Source organism: Melanerpes formicivorus, unplaced genomic scaffold, assembly GCF_026170545.1.
Source record: "Melanerpes formicivorus ecotype bairdi unplaced genomic scaffold, bMelFor1.0.p_v2 SCAF_11, whole genome shotgun sequence".
Taxonomy (NCBI): Eukaryota; Metazoa; Chordata; class Aves; order Piciformes; family Picidae; genus Melanerpes; species Melanerpes formicivorus.
The window spans coordinates 11090221-11108541 of NW_027142363.1; the positions used below are offsets into that span (position 1 = coordinate 11090221).

The 18321-nt window shown below is 46.7% G+C and overlaps 1 protein-coding gene across 1 annotated transcript; it reads left to right on the top strand.

The window, feature by feature from the left end:
• The first annotated feature begins 12908 nt into the window (after positions 1-12908).
• Positions 12909-18321, top strand: SOD1 (superoxide dismutase 1). Its single transcript, XM_068144512.1, has 5 exons — positions 12909-13054; positions 13870-13963; positions 14612-14681; positions 16762-16876; positions 17739-18321. The coding sequence occupies exons 1-5, from the start codon at positions 12980-12982 to the stop codon at positions 17847-17849; spliced, it is 465 nt and encodes a 154-aa protein (XP_068000613.1). The 5' UTR covers positions 12909-12979; the 3' UTR covers positions 17850-18321.

An 18321-nucleotide genomic window follows, 5' to 3' on the forward strand; every position in this document is an offset into this window, starting at 1 on the left:
TTGTGGCCAATGTGCAGAACCTGGCACTTGGATGTGTTAAGTCTCATGCCCTTGGACTCTGCCCATCTGTCCAGCCTGTCCCCAGCTTGGTGTCATCAGCAAATTTACTGATGATCGACTCAATGCCCTCATCCAGATCATCAATAAAGAAGTAAAAGAGGATGGGGCCCAGCACTGATCCCTGGGGGGTTCCACTAGTGCCTGGCCGCCAGCTGCATGTGGCACCATTCACCACCACTCTCTGGGCTCGGCCCTCCAGCCAGTTCCTAACCCAGCACAGAGTGTAGTGGTGTACCCTCTCCTGTGTTTGCTCCTGCTCTGCTCAGGCACCTATCACCCAGTTCGTCCAGAGCACGCCCTCACGAGGGGATGCTGAGCATCGTTTTTGCACTGCTCTCACAGAGCATCTGCTGCCGACCTCCATATATCGTTCAGCAGGGGACTGGTACGATCCATTGGATCCACTGGAAATACAGACTGGAAAAACATGCACAGGCTTCAGTGGTGCATGAAATAGTTCAAGTCCAACCCTTGGTGAATATTAACAAGCAGGGAAAAAAAAGAAATTACAAATCAGTGGATAGATCTTGAATAGCACCAGTGCCCTAGGAGGGTTGTAGTAATCTGAGGCTGCAAGCCCTGAGCTGGGTACAAAGGTCTCCATCAACATTTACACAACCTCTCCTTTGAGTCTCATGTTTCAGGTTAACTCAGTTTGTCAAGCAGTGGAAGATGAGGGCCTTGCAGCAGACAGATTAGCACAGTTCAGCTGTTAAAAGTGAATGTTACTTTTAATGTTGCATGTTCCATGTAAAGGCTTTCCAGCTGACACTGCTTTAATTGCATGAATAATGCTTTGGTTATCAGCACCACTGCCCCTTAATTGGAACAGCAGGCTTTCCACTAGGGAGCCACCATCACAAATTTTCTAGGTAAATAACACTTAAGTAATTTCCACAGCACATTTCATCTTCAAAACGCTCTACAAGCATACACTCAGTTAATTACCTCTCCCAGCATCCCTTAGCGGCAGGGAAGTGCCGTTACCCACGTGTAATCAAAGGGAAAGGCTTCAGTGACACATGATGTCTTCTCCAGGACAACACAAAGCCTTGGGGCTTGTTTAGGTTTCTCAGCATAAGCATCTAGTGCTCTTTGTGACACTGCAGAGTGTCTTCAGGGCTGGCAGATAGAGAACAGCAGCTCCAGGACCCCTTTGGTAGCAGACAGAGGCCAGAGGAGAAAGCCTGGAGTATCCCAGATGGTGCTAGACACTGATGTGTAGACAGCTGAGTCCAGAGACAAAGCTTTGGCTAGGAGGAGATTCCAGCATCTAGACTGTGGGGTACCAAAGAGAAGAAAGAAACAAACAAAACCCAAACAAACCTACAAGCCTCTTCTAGCCCATTCAGAATACAGAATAATGATCCACATGTGATGCAGCACTCTCCTTACTGAGCAAGCCTGTATAAACACACCTGTTGTGTCCTCTGTGCATTAGGTGGCTCTCAAATGCAGCAAGTCTTCCATGGTGCCACAGCACAAGGTCACAGTAACATTGGAAATGTAGCATCCATCTTTCCACAGAGAAATTCTAGATGACAAGACTGTGCACCTGTCCATTACTGCACTGGGGAGCTACCGCTCATCACCTTCACGTATGAGGAGTTATTCACCTGCTGAGCTAGAAAAAATGAGTTAAGAATAGCCAAAGATCAGCTCCAGGAGCAGGAGAATCCAGCCCCACTGGGATGCCCAGCTGCTAGAGCACAAGGTTGTGGAGAAGAGACAGTTGTCTGCTTTCCTGCTTGCTGGAATTAGCACACCTATTCTTATCTCACCAGCAGTCTCCCCTCCAGAGACAGACACCCAAGGATGTAATGGGCCTACAGGAAGGATTAGTGCCCAAAATGCACAGGGGGTTTCTTTTTTTACCTGTTTGTCTTTACTAGTGTGAGAATAAGCATTAGAAATGACAGAAAAGCAATGTGTGGAGAGTGATTTTCCTGAGTAAGCCCCTATGAACATAAGCTCAGGCAATTTGCAGTGATGTTTAGCACTGCAATCTTAGTTTCACTCGCAGTTATTCCAGAAGAGTAATCAGGAGTGGAAAACATGGCACCAGGGATATGGTTGCCATAGGAACTGCAAGCCTCAAAATTCCCACTAATTGTTTAATCCCTATAAAATCTCAGTCAGAAATCATGTCACTGTGCCATACTTCTGCAGCACATCAGGATTTGGGATTTTCCATTACTTTTGCAGATTTTGCTTAGAAGGTTTATTAGCTTCTATCTACACAGATGAGACTTCTGTTAACCTACATCACACAGTAATTATTTTATTTGCCCTTTAAACTGGCAAATTAGGAAAACAACAAAGACTGTCTTGAATCCTAGCTGTTCAGAGATCCATATGTGCCTACCCTTACACGGTGACAGCAACAGTTTTGATAGTCACTAAAACCTGCTTTGTATTCAGTATTCCTAAGGTTGGAAGGGACCTCAAACCTTTGCTCCCAGGCTACAATGGGTATGTATTGCAGGGTGAATAGACAAAGCTGTCTGTCCTCCCAGCCCTACATCTCTCCCTCCTGTATTCACTTCAAGCCTCTGGGCTCCAGATCAGGTCACTTTATCAGCAGTTTGCCTACAAAAGTGTGGCTACGCCCAAGACTTGGGCTTCTTCCAAGCTCAGAGGGCAGAACCAGGTTATGGGGCAAAGAGAGGGTGATGGCAAAGAAAGAGGTGCCAGAGTTGCAAGAGATGCCACTCTTTCTCATGCCTGGGAGATTCTCTGTCCTACTACCAAAGTTTGTAACCCCATCTTGCTTTTTTTTTTCTTCTTTCCTCTCTGCTTTGACACCGATACCATAGTACCATAGTATCAGTCAGGGTTGGAAGGGACCACAAGGATCTCCCTCCTATGCATCCCTCAGGTGACATCAGCAGAGAAACACATGCTTCAGATTCATACTTCATTCAGTATCTGAAAAGGGCCTACAGGAAGGCTGGGGAGGGACTTCTCAGGATGTCAGGTAGTGCTAGGACTAGGGGGAATGGAATGAAGCTGGAGGTGGGGAGATTCAGGCTGGATGTGAGGAGGAAGCTCTTCACCATGAGAGTGGTGAAGCACTGGAATGGGTTGTCCAGGGAGGTGGTTGAAGCCCTGTCCCTGGAGGTGTTTAAGACCAGGCTGGATGAGGCTCTGGCCAGCCTGCTCTAGTGTGGGGTGTCCCTGCCCATGGCAGGGGGGTCTTCCTCATGTCCAGTCTGAATCTCCCCACCTCCAGCTTCATTCCATTCCCCCTAGTCTGTGGCCGGTTGACGTTGCCCCCTTAAGAAAGGGGATATGGTGGACGGAAGTTGGTAAACGGAAGGAATAGTCTAAACTAATTTCATTGGACGAGTGGGAGTGAAGTGGACATTTCCAGCACTTCTCAGTCAGTCTTGCTTCCGTCTTTGCTTCGTGCAGCAGCTTTGCCTGTGCTGGGCTTTCTGCCAACGCCTCGGCCTTGAAAACTAGATAACAGGCCTGTATACTAACTCCCTTCCAATTAACACGAACTGCTTCTAACTTTTTTTTCCTCTCTTCTCTTTCTCTTTCTATCCCATTCTGGGGAAAGGGGGGGAAGAGAGGGGAGAGCGGAGGTGGGGGACCCCTCTCTGCCGAGGGGGGGCACTCTCATTTCTGTGTTACTCTGTTGTATATCTTTGTATATATTGTAGATATTGTAAATTTGTAAATAATCCCCTGCAAACCCTACATCGCTTTGTAAATATAGCTCCACTGCTTTGCTAATTCAGCTTGCGAGTTTTTTTTCCTTTCCCTTCAATTTTTTTTCCCTTTTACTTTACAAAGGGGGAAGGGAGGAGGCTTCTTGGCCTTGCCCTTCCACCCACCACATTTTTTTTATTGGCGCCCAACGTGGGGCAGATAATTAGTTTAATTTATTACTTGATTGATTTAGTGTTTTCCAGCTGAATTAGCAAACATGAAGGTATTGTGGTTTGTGGAGCGATTATTCTTTTCAATTTTTGGAGCTCTGGTTTACAGGTATTGTTTGGGTTTGATTTTGGATTACCTGGGTAAATATTTGGTGCGGACAATTTATATGTGGGTTATGTATAAAGTTAAATTATGGTATGGAAAATGTATTAATTTATTATGGCCAGTGAGATACAGGAATGTTACCTCCACCACTCTCCCAATTGAGATAAAGGGTTTTAAGATTCCACCTGAGGAGACAGTAACTTTAGGTGATGCCTGGGATCCAAAGGTGATTTATTTGGTGTCTATAATTCTGCTGCTGGTGATAATTATCGTGTATCTCCTGATTTCTTTGCGGCGAGAGAGAAAGGTGTCCAGAGCTTGTTTTGTTATTAAAACTAGATCAAAAAGAAAACGCCGTGGCTCTCGATCAGTCCCAGAGTCATCTAGTGATGAGGACTGTGGAGAACCTGTGTCAGTTAAAAAGAAGGCTAAAAAGTTAATTGGTAAGGCAGCTCTAAATGACTTTGCTGACTCTGGCAAGCAGCCAAGGGCATCGGCTGGTATCAACATGGCACCTACTCCTTCTCCCACTCCTTCTCCTCCTTCTTCTTCTCCATCGGCCATTAACGGAGCAACGTCACTTCCACCCACTCCCTCGGTGGGACCGGAAGTCATTGCCCCAGCAGCTGATTTATCTCAGGACCTGTCAGCTTCCATTAAGGTGGCTGTAAATTCAAACACAGCTCCAGTTAAGGTGGCTCCTTTAAAGACTAGAGCTGGAAAGGGCAAAGATGGAGAAGAAGAGGAGGAGACTGATCCTGGTGAGGGGCCCTCTACTCTAAAAGATCCTGCTCAGGAGGAAGAGAAGGTTTGTTTTAAAGATCTAGCTAACCTAGTGAGATCAAAGCAGGATAGAGATGAAGCTAGGAAAGCAGCTGGCAAAGGTGGTTCTCAGCTTAAAGAGATCCTTAGGAGAATGACAGCAGGATTTTACGGGCAAAGAATTCAGGGAGATGAAGATGAAGATGATATTACGGACTGTTCGTCACCACGGGAAGAATTGCGAAATGTCCGTAAAGATTTCACCAGGGCAGATAAGGAGCCAGTTCTAGCTTGGCTTAGTAGGTGTTATGATACAGGTGCTTCAGCTCTAACAGTTGGAGACAAGTCAGCAGCTCAGTTAGGAACTCTCTCAAGGGACAATGGAATAGATAGACATCTAGGCGAAGCTCTCGGTAAGGTTAATCTGTGGATACGCCTTTTAATAGCGGTTGCCCTGAGATACCCTTCCCGAGATGATCTTCCCTGGAATCCTAAACCCTGGACTACCATAGATGAGGGAATTAAGCGCTTGAGAGAATTTGCTGTTAGAGAGCTACTCTATGGTGAACATGAAACTCTGAATCCTGATGACATTCCTGTAGGTATTGGTCTTGCTAAAAAGATCATCAAACTTGCTCCTTCCAATTATGCAAACATTCTGGCAAGCAGAATTGTGTCAAGAAGTTATGGTGGAGCTTCTCCCACGGTTGGCCAATTCAGTGATCAAATGAGACAATTGGAGGATAGCATGACACGTGGTTCTTTGGTTTCAGCCATTGAAACTCTGTCTGGAAAAATTGAAAATTGCATGAAGGATCTAAAAGATTCCATATACCAATTGGCACAGAAGGATAATTTCAATTCTTCCTCCAGGTGGGTACAAGTTTCATCTGTGAGGAATACACGTCCTCCAAGGAGGTCATTCCAAAACAGGACATTCCAAAACAGGTCATTCCAAAACAGACCACCAAGGCAATCACGTAGAACTATTTGGATAACTCTGCGTGATCAGTTTGGTGAGAACATGAACCGCTGGGATGGCCAACCAACTTCTAATCTTTTCAGGAGACTGAGGGAATTGCAAAGTGGCAGAACCCGAGGTAGCAATACCAGAAGGGTAGCTGTTACTTCCACAGTTCCCCAGAACGACTCTTATGGCTCCAACAGTGGCTCCAGTTATAACATGCAAAGTTATAACCCTGCACAATATGTGCAATGCACATGTGCGCATGTTCCCCATAACTAGGGGTGCCCTGCCTCCCGCCAGGGGGAGGAGAGGGATAACAGAGATAACAGAATCTATTGGGATGTGTACATCCAGTGGCCTGGCACTTCACAATTTCAGAAGTACAGGGCCTTGGTTGACACAGGAGCTCAGTGCACCATAATACCATCAAATTATCAGGGATCAGAGTCTATAACTATTCTGGGAGTCACTGGTGGATCTCAAGAGTTAAGTAAGGTAGAGGTTAATATAAGTCTAACTGGTAAACAATGGAGGAAGCATACAGTTGTGACCGGACCTGACGCACCTTGTATTTTGGGAATTGATTTTCTGAGAGAAGGGCGTTTCAAAGACCCTAGAGGTTACAAATGGGCTTTCGGAGTAGCTTCTATAGAAATTGATGGACAAAAATTGAAGCTATCTGCCAGACCTGAACTTTCTGATGAATCTGCAGTTGTGGGACAACATAAGATACAGGACATTAAATTGCCGGTTGCTTCTCAGACTGTGCATCACAGACAATACAGAACCAACCGTGACTCTTTGTTGCCCATTCAGAATCTGATTCGTCAGTTGGAAAGTCAGAAAGTCGTCAGCAAAACTCATTTGCCTTTCAACAGTCCAGTGTGGCCTGTGCGAAAGCAGAATGGAGACTGGCGTCTGACGGTAGACTACCGAGCCCTAAATGAAGTGACACCACCTATGAGTGCAGCAGTACCAGACATGATGGAACTACAGTATGAGCTGGAATCCAAAGAGGCCAAATGGTATGCTACCATAGACATTGCTAATGCATTTTTCTCTATTCCCATAGCAGAGGAATGTAGGCCTCAGTTTGCTTTCACCTGGAGAGGAATCCAGTACACTTTCAACAGATTGCCAATGGGCTGGATCCACAGCTCAAGCATCTGTCATGCAGTGATCCACGATGCTCTGGAGAAAGGCGGTGCTCCAGAACACATCCAGTTCATCGATGATATCATCGTCTGGGGTAAAACTGCTGAGGAAGTCTTCAAGAAAGGTAACAAAATCATTGACATTCTTCTGAATGCAGGTTTTGCCATCAAGCGAGACAAGGTGAAAGGACCTACCACAGAGATTCAGTTTCTGGGAGTGCGGTGGCAGGATGGACGCCGACACATTCCAGTGGATGTAGTAAACAGAGTCTCCACCATGGCAAGTCCCACAAACAAGCAAGAGACCCTACGTTTCTTGGGGATAGTGGGATTTTGGAGACTACACATTCCTGGATACAGTCAGATTGTGAAACCTCTGTATGATGTGACTCGAAAGAGAAACCATTTCCACTGGGGACCTGAACAGCAAGCAGCCTTTGACCAGATAAAGCAAGAGGTGATTCAAGCAATGGGTCTGGGACCTGTCCGAGATGGTCCAGACATTAAGAACATTTTGTACACGGCTGCAAGTGACAATGGTCCAACCTGGTGCTTGTGGCAAAAAGCTCCAGGTGAGACACGTGGACGACCTCTTGGTTTCTGGAGTCGAGGTTACAGAGGTTCAGAGGCTAACTATACTCCAACAGAGAAAGAAATTTTAGCTGCCTATGAAGGAGTAAAAGCATCTTCTGAAGTGATTGGAACTGAATCACAACTTCTCTTAGCTCCCAGATTACCAGTTTTGAATTGGATGTTCAAAGGCAAAGGATCCACACCACATCATGCCACAGACTCAACATGGTCCAAGTGGATGGCTCTGATAACACAGAGAGCTCGAATGGGAAATCTTGAAAGACCTGGTCTAGTGGAGGTGATCTCAAGTTGGCCTGAAGGTACCAACTGTGCCAAACCTCCAGAGGAGAAAGTGACTCGTGCTGAGGAAGCTCCTCCTTACAATGACCTTTCTGATGATGAAAAGAAATATGCTTTGTTCACAGACGGTTCCTGTCATCTTGTTGGGAACAAGCGAAGGTGGAAGTCTGCAGTGTGGAGTCCAACACGCCGAGTTGCAGAGGCGAAAGATGGAGAAGGAGAATCCAGTCAGTTCGCAGAGGTAAAAGCTGTCCAGCTAGCTCTCGACGTAGCTGAACGTGAGAGATGGCCAAAGCTTTATCTCTACACCGACTCATGGATGGTAGCCAATGCTCTATGGGGTTGGCTAAAGAACTGGAAGAAGAGTGGTTGGCAGAGAAAAGGAAAACCCATTTGGGCAGCCGACCTGTGGCAGGACATTGCTGATCGAATCGAGAGAATTCCAGTGAAAGTGAGACACATCGATGCTCACATTCCTAAGAGCAAAGCTACTGAGGAACAGCAACACAACCATCAGGCAGATCTAGCTGCAAGAGTTTCTCAAGTAGACATGGACTCTAATCTTGATCTCGACTGGAAACACCGAGGTGAGATATTCTTAGCTCGGTGGGCTCACGATTCGTCAGGACATCAAGGCAGAGATGCAACATACCAATGGGCTCGTGACAGATCCATAGACATTTCCATGGATGCTATCACGCAAGTCATCCATGACTGTGACATTTGTGCTGCTATTAAGCAGGCAAAACGACTTAAGCCCTTGTGGTATGGTGACAGATGGTCCAAGTACAAGTATGGTGAAGCTTGGCAGATTGACTACATCACTCTACCACGTTCTCGTTCTGGTAAGCAATACGTGCTTACTATGGTAGAGGCAAACACTGGATGGTTGGAAACTTATCCAGTTCCGCATGCAACTGCACGCAACACCATTCTCGGTCTGGAGAGACAGATCCTGTGGAGACACGGAACTCCAGAGAGGATTGAGTCAGACAACGGAACTCATTTCAAGAACAACCTTGTAAAGAGCTGGGCAAAAGAGCACGGTATTGAGTGGATATTCCATATTCCCTACTATGCACCAGCTTCAGGGAAGATTGAACGCTACAATGGTTTGTTGAAGACCACTCTCAAAGCCATGGGGGGTGGATCTTTGAAAAACTGGGAAAAACATTTAGCACAAGCAACCTGGCTGGTAAATAGTAGAGGTTCAGTGAACCGAGCTGGACCTGCACATTCAGATTTGCTACGGAAAGTAGAAGGTGATAGAGTTCCTGTTGTTAGAGAAAAGAATCTGTTAGGTAAAACTGTTTGGGTATTTTCACCCTCAGGAGAGGCTAAACCTGTCCGAGGGGTGGTTTCAGCTGAAGGTCCGGGTCACACTTACTGGGTAATGCAAGAGAATGGTGAAATTCAGTGTATTCCACAAAGAAATTTAACTTTAGCTGAAAGAGGTCAATTTCAAACTATTGTATAGCTACATCGCGTCCAAAGGAAGAATCAACGAGGAGTCTACGGTGCACGAACCCTGAGATCCCTGAGAGCCCTGAGTCAACTAAGAGACCCTGAGATTTCCCTGTTTCCCTTTTCTTCGCTTCATCGGTGAAGAAATGAACTGTTTTCCTTTTTTCTCATTTTCTGATTTTCTTGGACTTTTGAATCATCTACATCTGAGCATAGCCGGAACAGACTATGAACTTTACTCACGAACTGTAAATATCGTTTTGGATTGGATGGACAGTATGAACAGCCAATGAAATTGTTTAGAAGGGGTGGACTGTGGCCGGTTGACGTTGCCCCCTTAAGAAAGGGGATATGGTGGACGGAAGTTGGTAAACGGAAGGAATAGTCTAAACTAATTTCATTGGACGAGTGGGAGTGAAGTGGACATTTCCAGCACTTCTCAGTCAGTCTTGCTTCCGTCTTTGCTTCGTGCAGCAGCTTTGCCTGTGCTGGGCTTTCTGCCAACGCCTCGGCCTTGAAAACTAGATAACAGGCCTGTATACTAACTCCCTTCCAATTAACACGAACTGCTTCTAACTTTTTTTTCCTCTCTTCTCTTTCTCTTTCTATCCCATTCTGGGGAAAGGGGGGGAAGAGAGGGGAGAGCGGAGGTGGGGGACCCCTCTCTGCCGAGGGGGGGCACTCTCATTTCTGTGTTACTCTGTTGTATATCTTTGTATATATTGTAGATATTGTAAATTTGTAAATAATCCCCTGCAAACCCTACATCGCTTTGTAAATATAGCTCCACTGCTTTGCTAATTCAGCTTGCGAGTTTTTTTTCCTTTCCCTTCAATTTTTTTTCCCTTTTACTTTACAAAGGGGGAAGGGAGGAGGCTTCTTGGCCTTGCCCTTCCACCCACCACATAGTCCTATCACTGCCTGACATCCTGAGAAGTCCCTCCCCAGCCTTCCTGTAGGCCCCCTTCAGATACTGGAAGGCCACAATTAGGTCACTTCTGAGCCTTCTCTTCTCCAGACTGAACAGCCCCAACTCCTTCAGTCTGTCCTCATAGGAGAGGAGCTCCAGCCCTCTGATCATCCTCGTGGCCCTTCTCTGGACACCTTCCAGCCTGTCCATATCCCTCTTGTAATAGAGGGATACCTCAAATAGGGGGATATGCCTCTTGTAATAGGGGGATACATCAAAGAGCACAATAATGTATTGCTACCAAACACCCTGTTCAGTTTTTTCAGGGTGGAGTTTTTCATCTACTGGTGAAATTTAAGAAAGCTAGTCAAAAGGAAGTACGTGGGAGAAAACAAAACCAAAGCCTTTCCCTGGCTTCTTGTGTGAGCGTTATGTCAAAGGGTACACATGTAAATTAATACTTTTGTATTAAATAGTACAAAAGAAAAGAATAATGGGAACCATTCTAAATTGTAAGGCCATAACCTACTAAAATTACTGATCTCCTTCTGCATGCACCACTCAAACTCTTGCATGTTAAGGCCTTGAAATTCATGTCTCCTTTGGCCTCCTACTGCTGGTCTCTTCAACATTGTGTCTCTTAGCAGGATCAGCTTTGTTAGCTGCATTCTGCCTGATCTAGGCACTGGGCACCTTCACAGGTAACCTGGCTTAGATGCCTAATGTGATAGATCTCTGACATCATTACTTCAGATAATTTCATGTCACCTCTCAAGAAGCTGACATGTCTGTCTCTTGTCCAGCTGCTTATCCTACATTCATCTAGAGGAATGAAGAAGGGCAGATGTCGAAAACTTACTTCCAGGAAGGAAGGAATAAACCTGCCCAATGAAAACACAGGCAGATTTGAAGACAGGGATAAAAGTAAGAGAAAGCACTGCAGCTCAGCACTCCAAGATGCCCCTCTTTATGAAAGGGCACAGACAAGTCAAGACAGTGCTATGGGAAGCCGAAGGTGACTGAAAGCAGAATGAGTCACTGCTATCCCTTGAAGTCTACAAACTATTTAAAATCAAGTTAAGATTTGCCTCAAGGGCACTGGAATCTTTGCTCTTGATCTAATAAGCACTCAGGATGCTGTGTGTGTGTTGTGCCATGAGCACAAACCTGTTTGCTCACAAGTAACTCAGAGAGTCTCTTCTCTCCAGGCACACCAGGAATGAAATTCTAGGGAGTCTAACTCACGGTGCCAAGATGCTTCTGAGATAGGAAGCTGTCCAGCTTTCATTCTCTCAGATTCTTTCCAGGATTAAACTACAGATTTCTATCTATTTCTCAGACAAATAGCCTTCAGATCTTTAACATGGTTTTTATTTTTCCCCTGCTGCTTCTTTGTCAAGCAGAAAAATATGCCATGCAAGCAGACATATTCCTGTTTGTTTCAGTCATATCACCTGAGCCATTACCCAGGTGTCATGGCTGAGTCTGATGTCTGAAACAAACCCTCTGTTTCCAACACGTAAACCACCTGAGCTACAAGTCATTTATACCTCAGTCACATACACAAGCTACCTGAAGTCCCAGCAACTGTGAAATCATTTTGTGCCTCTGATTTAACACATCTATCAATAACACAGCAGAAAAACAAGCAACAGGAGTTTGCCAAAGGAATTAATTAAATGTAATCTGTCATTCTCAAAATGCTTGAAGGTTGCAGATCATCAAAGAGAACTGGAGAGGCATATGCTCCTCAGTTCAGGTGCTAGCTTCCCCTGGGATACTAACATTTGTCACTGCTACCACCATAGAGGGAATCTATTTTGTCATCCCTTCCCTATTTTGTCAACCCCACTTAAGATGTTTTCCACTTTAAACAGAGCCCTAAGCTGCATACTACGTACCCAGGCATATCATGCATACATGTACCCCGAGGGCAGCCTATATGCAAAGGTGTAAAAAAGGTCAGCAGCTGAGCAATGCAGGCTTCAGATGGTAACTTTGATGGTTTCTGTACAAAACCTCCTCTGCAAAGGGAAGGCAGCTTCCAAAGCCCACTCCCATTTGAGATGGGAGCTCCTGATGGGATGTGACACACCTCAGTCACAGTAATACTGGGAAACAAGAGAAAGATGCAAAGATACTGTAAGAAACACATGCAGAAAACAACATGGCAGCTGCTTCTCCCCATGTCTCTACTTGAGGGCATGCCTGAATGAAAACGCGTGTGTCTGGGTGAAACCCATGACGTTGGAAGCCTGAGCCTGCTTTAAAGCACACCATCTCCTTCGGCCCACCATGTGAAACACGGGCACGAATTTCCTCAAGCTCTCGGAAGACAACGCAGAGCAGACCAAAGTACGGAGGTCTAACTACTTCTGCCCCACTCCTCAGCTTGCCAATGACGGGCACCACCGGGCCACCAGATGAGGCGCAGGCCCTGCTCCCCCTTTACCGTCACGCCGTGGGTCCCGCCCCGGCCGTGTCGCCCGCGGCGATAGCACCGCTCGTGGCGGCTTCAGCCGCCGGCGTTACACAACCCGCGCCGCCGCCGAGAGAACCCATTGGCTCAGAAGCGGGTGCCGCCGATTGGCGCACGTCCGCTCGCTGCCGCGACTCCTTCCCCTCGATTGGCCGAACCCCGTGTAATAATTGCACCGTAACCCGCGAGCGCTCAGCGATTGGCCGCGGCGCTGGCAGCACTCCTATATATGGGCTGCGGGAGGGGCGGACCCTTAGTCTTCGGGAGCTGGTGTTTGGGGCTTGTGCCGAGTGCAGCTCTCCGGCCATTGCGGGAACATGGCGACGCTGAAGGCCGTATGCGTGATGAAGGGGGATGGCCCCGTGCAGGGCGTCATCCACTTCCAGCAGCAGGCAAGGGCCGGCGGCGGGCGCAGCGCTATGGCTCTGCTCTTCCCCCGGGGGCTTGCCTAGCCGCGGTGCTGAGTCATTACGCGGGGCGGGCGGCGCGATTCACCTTTCCCCTCCTGCCTGGCGGCTGCGGAGGGCAGCGGGAGCAGCGCTGGGCGGGCTTTCCCTTGGCCGCGGCCCCGCGCAGCGCTGGCGGGAGGGGGTGGGGATGCACATCTAGGTGCTGCCGGGGCCCTGAGGCTGGGCACGCCTGGCGCTGGGAGCGTCGGGGCGCCCAGGACACTGTGTGGCGGCCTGGGAGCCTTGGCAGCGCGGAGCGGGGCTGGCAGCTTTTGCCCTGCCTGGGGGCGTCCCGCCGAACTCAGTGCTGGAGGCGGCCTTAGTGTTCCTGCGGAGCTTGTTTACAGCGGTAAACAAGCAGCACTTAGCTGAGCTTGCATTGCGAAATGGCCAGAGCCCCCTTCATACTCATTTTTACTCCGTAAAGAAGGAGCTGTGTACAGGCAACGTTGTGTCTGTGGAAGAGGGATGACTTCAGGGTTACTTGTGCTTCCAGATGGAGGTACATGATCATCCCAAAAGCAAGCGTTCTGATAAAAGGCATTCCATTTGTTTCTTGCCGCGTGACAGTTAGTGTATTTTAGATGGTGGCCAAATAACTGCAAGCGTTCTGCATTCTATTGGCATATAGAACTAAGCTAATGTGAGTTAATCGTTCATGTAGTGAAACGTCTGTGCTTCCCGTCGGCTAGGGAGCTTGATTTGACACCACCACTTAATGCTGTGGTCATTTTGATGATAAATTATTTCTGTTAAAGGGTAATGGACCAGTAAAAATTACTGGGAAAATCAGTGGCTTGGCTGATGGACAGCACGGCTTCCATGTCCATGAATTTGGTGACAACACAAATGGTAAGATGGCTATCCACCTTTTCAAGTTACAGCTGTGTGATTGCTCAGTTTTAAAGATCTTTTAGTGTTGCAGCAGCAACTGCTTTAAGTGTACTTTGGGTCTCATGGCAACAAACCTTGTGTGAGGAATGTCTTCCCCTTTTATACTTGAAACATGTTTTGATTGGTTCAAGGTCTGATATATTAAGCACCAACCTAAATACTAGGAAAATGTGTTTAATAAAACCCAGAAAGCTTTCAACTGAGCACAGTGTTCTAGGGTGAGTACTCCTGATTTTATTGAATTTGTAGATTCCTTACTCAGTATCACTAAGGTTGGAAGAGACCTCAAAGACCATCGAGTCCAACCTGTCACCACAGACCTCATGACTAGAGCAGGGAGGCCACTACTGCCCACTGCAGGCTTGAACTCACAACCTACCCATTAAGGGTCTCATGCACTACCAACTGAGCCACCTCAAGGCCTCCAGAGGATTAGTAGAACATCTAACAGGAGAGTAGCTGCTTCATCATTAGTGACTTTATAGGAGGGTTACCTTGGTGTACTGCATAAGCAACAAATTTAAACTGGCTACTGAAAAAAAAGACCCCCCCCAAACCCCAAAACAACTCCAAACCCAAACTTCCTATGGCTGTGTTGTGTTTCAGGGTGTACCAGTGCAGGTCCTCACTTCAATCCTGAAGGCAAGCAGCATGGTGGACCAAGTGATGCTGAAAGGTGAGTTTAATGTGCCTGGCCTTTTACTGGCTAGCTACTCAAAGGAGCAGCCATCTCAGTGCTACTTTATGCTTGGAAGGTCATGAACAGTGCCAGGACAACATCAAAAGAAAACTGGTAATTCCTGCAGGACTTCAAGGGTTACTTAGCAGCTTAGATGACTTGTTGGACATCTTGACTCCAGGCATATGGGTGGAATACAGGGTTTGGGTCATATTCTTGATTATCATAGCTTGGAGAGAAGGCAAGGCTCCTACTGAGTGAAGGTTCTTCAGGATGTGTGTGGGATTCATGTGTTAAAGCTTTATTTGGTCATTGTTGATAAGCAGCTGTTTCAGGACCTATTTCTGACAACTGGGACCCTAGAGTGTCAATTTTTGAGCTGTATGCATACTTGTCACTCCACAAGTCAGGATCAAGTGGAAGTTGCTGAGGCTTCATGGGAGACTGTGTGCCTGGGCATGGTGGCTCTTTGTTGTGTGTGCTTGGATGTTCTTAGCCTGTTTGCATAGGTACTGTGATAGCCAGTGTAGTGTGTGCTCCTTGGGGACTGTGTGCTATGTCAGCACAGGGTCTGGTGCTTATGCTGATTGCCTGCTTCTGTGGGAGCTGAGAGCTAGCTCTTCCCCTGGAAGCAGTTTGCATTGTCCCATTACCTTCAAGGAACCCTTGCATCTTTTGAGACCTGAGGTCTGAGCAACTGGTTTAAAGAGTATGCTGACTTGGTTTGGAGAGTGGGAGGGGGCTGTGCAAGCACTGAATGCTGCCAGTATGGTAGTGAGTGGAGCTAGGAGCAAGTGCAGAAGACAGGCTGGTCTCACATGGGTAGGGTCTGGACTAGCATTGGAACCAACTTTGCATTGTGATTAGCCTTCAGATGATCACATTGGTGTTCATAACTATACCTTCTGTGACTGACAAATTCATACCTGAGGGATCAGTTGCATGCTGGACCAAGCAAGCTGGCTTTAGCCACCTGTCTGGATGACAGCAACATGAAATGGTGTGCTGACAGGCTTCACTGGCAGCAAACTGCTCCTGTGCTAAAGGTTGAAATTGCATGAACCATCATGGCTTTTGTCTCTTCTGCTCTACCAAATCCTGCTCCTGATGCAGCCTGCCTGCTCAGGCAGCTCTAGGCTGCTGTACCCTTAGGGAGGATATAAGAACTATTGGTGTAGGGTTGAAACAATTAGACTAAAACTTCCTGAAAGCTTAAATCAAGAAACTTCTGAAGGGAAGACTGCCCTTGACCAGACCATGTGGAACTTTGTTAGAAATAGGAAATAGCTGTCAAAGAAGCTGGTAGTCAGCATTCAGTGAGCTGAGCTGGTCACCCTGCATGCATGGATAGCTCTAGAAACTAGCTGGTATTCCAGATTCTGAGTATGCATAGAAGTCTTGCAGATCATGGACTTGTTTGAACAGTTTCTTTGGGCTGGATGTGTAGGGACAGTATACTATAATGATCCTAATAAAGATTAGTTCTGAAGCACTGTGGTAGGGTGGGGAAAAAGCCATACAACCTTGAGTAGTCACCCCTGGTACAGAAGAGAACTTAGCTAGCACTTGATGCAGCCACTTTTGACCTGTCACTTGATAGACTGCTTTTACTAATCCTGTTTAAACCTAAAGCCTGCAGCTGCTTGCAGAATATCTGATTTGTGATAGACATTAAATGCTCTTAAGAACAGCAATGGTGGTTACACCAAACCTTGTATGTGCAGGAAAGCAGTTTTGCCTAATCTGAGAGATGCTCTTTGCTCAGAGGGAGACTCCCTGAGTGTGAGGGAATTCTTGACTGTGAGAGTTGTACAATGTTGGTTTGACTTGTTGGAGTGGCCTGCCTTTCCCCAGAGCTGATTGGCCTTGTAGTTTCAAGTTCTGACTAGGCCTGAATTTCAACCATCCCTTGAATTAAGGAGTTAAAATAGTGAAAGGGTTCAAGGTTAACTAGGGGTGGTAAAACATATGTGCTGTTTAAGGTGGTAGAGGACTTGACTGTGGTGCTGTGCAGGCCATCACTTGGAGCTTTCAATTCAAACAAGTTTTCTGTGAGTTTCTCTGCATCTCTGTGTAGGCATGTGGGAGACCTTGGCAATGTGACTGCTAAAGGAGGAGTGGCAGAAGTGGCAATAGAAGATTCGGTCATTTCTCTGAGCGGGCCGCACTGCATCATCGGACGTACCATGGTGGTAAGTGTCTTGGTGCCTGCTTGGATGCTTTAAAGAACTCTAGAGCAGTTTTGACTGTGCATGGAGACTTTTTGATCCTGGAGGCCAGTCCCTGATGTGTGTTGTAGAACTTACAGTGCAAGATTGGAAGTCCTCTGTAATAGTGTGGCACTTCAGTGTCATGGGATCTTTTACTCTTCTGTCTGCCTTCAAAGATGTTCCTCTCCATTTAACTTTGCTTCCAGCTGAGTGACTAAAGCAGTCTGATTTGAGGAGGGAACTGGCAGTCTGGCTCAAAAGTTGTCACTAAAAAGGCATGGTAATGGGCTCTTCAGGACACTGTTAGCTAGTGCTGGGCTGGTAGCTGGTGGCATAACTTGCCATGGCTGCTGTGGGAAGGAGGGAAGAGAAGCTGGAGTGGATTCAGCCATGTGAGAGTTGTCAGTCTTGTTTTCCTCAGGACTCTGTGCTGAGGCCACTGTGCTTGTGCATGAAACAGGGAGCAGGAAGATGTGTAGTGGAGTGCTTTGGTGCAGCCAAGGCACTGTGCCTGCAGTAGAGCAGTTAACCTTGTGTTATGGGTGACCTTAAGTCCAGGCTTGCTTTTGGACTAGTAGGAACTTGAGATATGGGAGTGTAATGACTCCAGTTCAAACAAGTTGCTTTCAGCTGAATGTCTTTTTGGACAAGCCTAGTTCTAAGCACTTCAGCCAGTGTCAGTTTGGCATTCAGCCAAACTGAGTACAGTTACGAGAGGTGCTGTTGTGTAACACCCTGCTGATACCTGGCAGTACTGCTTGCCACTGCTGCTAGTAAGGTGAGTAGTGAAAAATGAAGTAGCTATGCAATAACATGACTTAAGAAATCTTCACTTCTCTTCTAGGTCCATGAAAAATCTGATGACCTGGGTAGAGGGGGAGATAATGAGAGCAAGTTAACTGGAAATGCTGGTCCTCGTTTAGCTTGTGGTGTGATTGGGATAGCAAAGAGCTAAGTATTGCACCTGAAATGCTTAAAATGACAGTGAAGAGTGGTCTGTATTTCATTGCAGATGTTGCACTTGCCCTTCCTTGTGCAAACAAGATTTATCACTTAATCTCATTACTACTCTGCATTCTGGGTATCACTTAAACTGGTGAAGACTGACTTAATTTTGTATGATGTATGTTGCAATTAAAGTGACCCTGATGGAATGTCTCTGTAGCCTTCTGCTAAAGCATCTGTTGTAACCATTAAGTATAAATTCACTGACTGGACTCCTGTTCTGTGTAATGGAAGATGTGTAGTAGATCACCACCTGAGCAGCAGAACTTCTAGTACACCCTGTGATTTGGAGGTTTAGCCTTAGAAGCTTTGGCAAGACTACTCACCAAAGAGCAGTAGGCACTGTATGTATCAGGGCTTCCTCCTGGCAAAGTTGCAGCACTTGTAGGTTTCAAACTTGTGTAATAAACTTGCTGGGCAAA

Excerpts from the sequence above, each read along its gene's own strand:
- SOD1 (XM_068144512.1), top strand. The coding sequence starts at position 12,980 with ATGGCGACGCTGAAGGCCGTATGCGTGATGAAGGGGGATGGCCCCGTG. Across the intron at positions 13,964-14,611 it reads ATTTGGTGACAACACAAATG|GGTGTACCAGTGCAGGTCCT; the intron begins GTAAGATGGCTA and ends GTTGTGTTTCAG. Across the intron at positions 14,682-16,761 it reads GGACCAAGTGATGCTGAAAG|GCATGTGGGAGACCTTGGCA; the intron begins GTGAGTTTAATG and ends ATCTCTGTGTAG.